This window comes from Penaeus chinensis, chromosome 23, assembly GCF_019202785.1.
Source record: "Penaeus chinensis breed Huanghai No. 1 chromosome 23, ASM1920278v2, whole genome shotgun sequence".
NCBI lineage: Eukaryota > Metazoa > Arthropoda > Malacostraca > Decapoda > Penaeidae > Penaeus > Penaeus chinensis.
Window position 1 is genome coordinate 2,314,377 of NC_061841.1, and position 2,500 is coordinate 2,316,876.

Consider the following 2,500-nt stretch of genomic DNA (forward strand, 5'->3'; position numbering starts at 1 on the left):
GGGAAGGGGTTTCTTTTATTTATTATTATAATTTTTAATATTAATTATTAATTGGGTAATGTATGGGATATGTATTAGTTTTCTTACAATTTTTTATAATTTAAATTCATATATAAATTTATATATTTATTTATTATATTTATATAATTTATTACCCCTTTTTTAAATATATATTTTATAAATATTTTTATATATTTTTAATATATATTACACAAAAACCAACAAACAACAACACACTTTCTTGAGGGGAATAAACAACCGATTTATCCACAAAGGTGACATTCTTTATTGCAATTTGGCAGCATAGACCACCCAAACTCCAATCCCCTTTTGCTCGGGCAGGGCAGAGCCTTCAGACTAATTTGGTAATTTACTGTCAAATAAGGAACCTATGCAAAATTTGCCCTATGTTTTTTTTTGTAAGTAAAAGAGGTCTCCCTGTGACGGCACAGAGAATCAACAGAATGCTAATGCGTTTCCCTCTGAAAATCTAGAATATAAACAATCAACTGATGTATTTGGGGTTTTAAATGATGGTTTCTGGGTTTTTTTAATCACCACCTGCTTCAAGAGAAATATATTAGAACATCCCCGGTTTCAATTCACATACACCCATTTTTTTTTTAAAAGTACTTTAAAAACAATCATAGGCAAATATTGTTTCACATTCTTATTGTTCAGGGCTTCACAATGACTGAGGCAGTTCAAGGGAATTGCTATATCAAGAATTATTGTTTTTTGGTTAACCCCCCCCCCCCCCCGTGCCCCCCCCCCCCCCCCCCCCCCCCCAAAAAACACTCCTACTGATGCACCAAGAAGGTTTATTATCAAATAAGATCTTATCCAAGCATTATCCTCCCTAAATATGTATGGAAAGCGTTTCTAGTAATGCACTTAGGTGCTGAGGCAAGCACTATACTCAGCGCACATTTAGTATGTCACATGGAGGAGTAAACTGTAAAAAAAAAAAACATATTTTTCCTATTCATTTTACACTTGGCAGAATTATGTAAAACAGATTATACATGTATTGTGATTTCTCCCACCCAAAAAACCTGACTACCGAAGGGTTCCCCAGGCCTGAGGTATAGGATGGGAGATTATACTCTCGGAACATTTAGATCTATGGCAAATGTGAAAATTCAGTTCATTCCATTATCAGTAAAATACACAAGTATTTATGAATCCTATCAGTCAAAGTCATGGGTGTCATACACATAAATTTACCTTATCATAAGGGAATATATGTAGCAGAGATTTGATGCCCTTTGCCAGAGTGTCAATGGGAAGGAGGCCACAGTAAGTGCTTGACTAATCTCTGTCTCTGGTTTAAAAACTAGGAAAAATACTAGTTCACAATTACATATAGAAAGATTAGGACAATAGATAACTAATATAGAAAGATAAAGACAAGCGATAACTAATTAATGACCATAAAAAAAATTAAAAATAATACAATCAGGTACAATATTTTATGAAAATTAGAGATGGTGGACAATTTCTTAAAAGAGTCCACGGCTCTATCCCTCAAATTATGGCCTCTCCGTGCTCTGGAAAATGATAATAACCACGCCGGTTAATCTTTACGGTATGGACACGCTAAGCTAGGGTAAACTGATGATGATATTCTTGTAGAGGACAGAATGTTTAAGTCGTTCGTACAAGAAGGGGGGGGGGGGGGGGTGACGTGGAATAGGAAACAGTCTTTCGCGAGTGTATAAATACTGTAAAGAATTACTAACACTCTGGCAAGATTGAGCATTTGCAGTGAACCTTCCGAGTAATTTACAAGAAGTTTGTTTGAGGTCTCTCTTACCACTAAATATCTAGTGGGGATTAGATGGCTTTTGATAGTGTCCAAAATGCCAAGGCCAAAGCACCGTTCAGTGTGACCCTATTGCAAGATAGAGTTGAAATGATGAGCTTCATGTGGATTTAAGCTGTAAGTGGAGCTTCTTGCGATCTTTTTTCATTTCGTTCAGGTATTATCGTTTCTCTCTGCAGATTACTTGAAGACTGCAACTTATAGTCCGCTAACCCTAACACCCCCAAGAAAATTTGCCTTCACCTCAGTATACACAGCAAGATAGAGCTGAAACACAGATGCTGCTGAGTGGTGGTTTCCGCAATCTTTTTCCCTTATTGGTGACGTTACTGTTCGTGTGTCTGCGGATTATTTCTTGTAGCGACAACCATGACTTAAGTCTACCACAGGAATCTCATTTTCGATTTATCGTAACTTAGTGCATCCATACTTTAAAGATTGACCCCAATGGTAAATACTCATCAAACACACAATTCTCTATTTTTTCCCCAACTACCTCCCCGTTCAAAATGATTTTCCTCACTCACACAATCTCAATTCAAACCAAACAACGCCACAAAACAGAAGAAAATCAGTCAAAACGACCAAAAAACCGAGGTAAACGCCCATTTAAGTGCTTACGTAGTGATACAAGGGGACTGTACGATCTCCTCACACTCATTTTCCCCTCATAAT

The 2,500-nt window shown here is 36.6% G+C and overlaps 1 protein-coding gene across 1 annotated transcript in view; it reads right to left on the reverse strand.

Annotated features, from left to right (window-relative positions):
* Positions 1-2,500, reverse strand: part of LOC125037443 (actin-related protein 2-B-like) — a 27,693-nt gene that overhangs the window by 15,498 nt on the left and 9,695 nt on the right. The window contains exons 4-5 of the mRNA XM_047630587.1: positions 1,743-1,826; positions 1,228-1,266 (exon numbers count right to left, since the gene is read on the reverse strand). Coding sequence (XP_047486543.1) covers positions 1,228-1,266; positions 1,743-1,826 — 123 coding nt within the window. The remainder of the gene's footprint in view (positions 1-1,227; positions 1,267-1,742; positions 1,827-2,500) is intronic.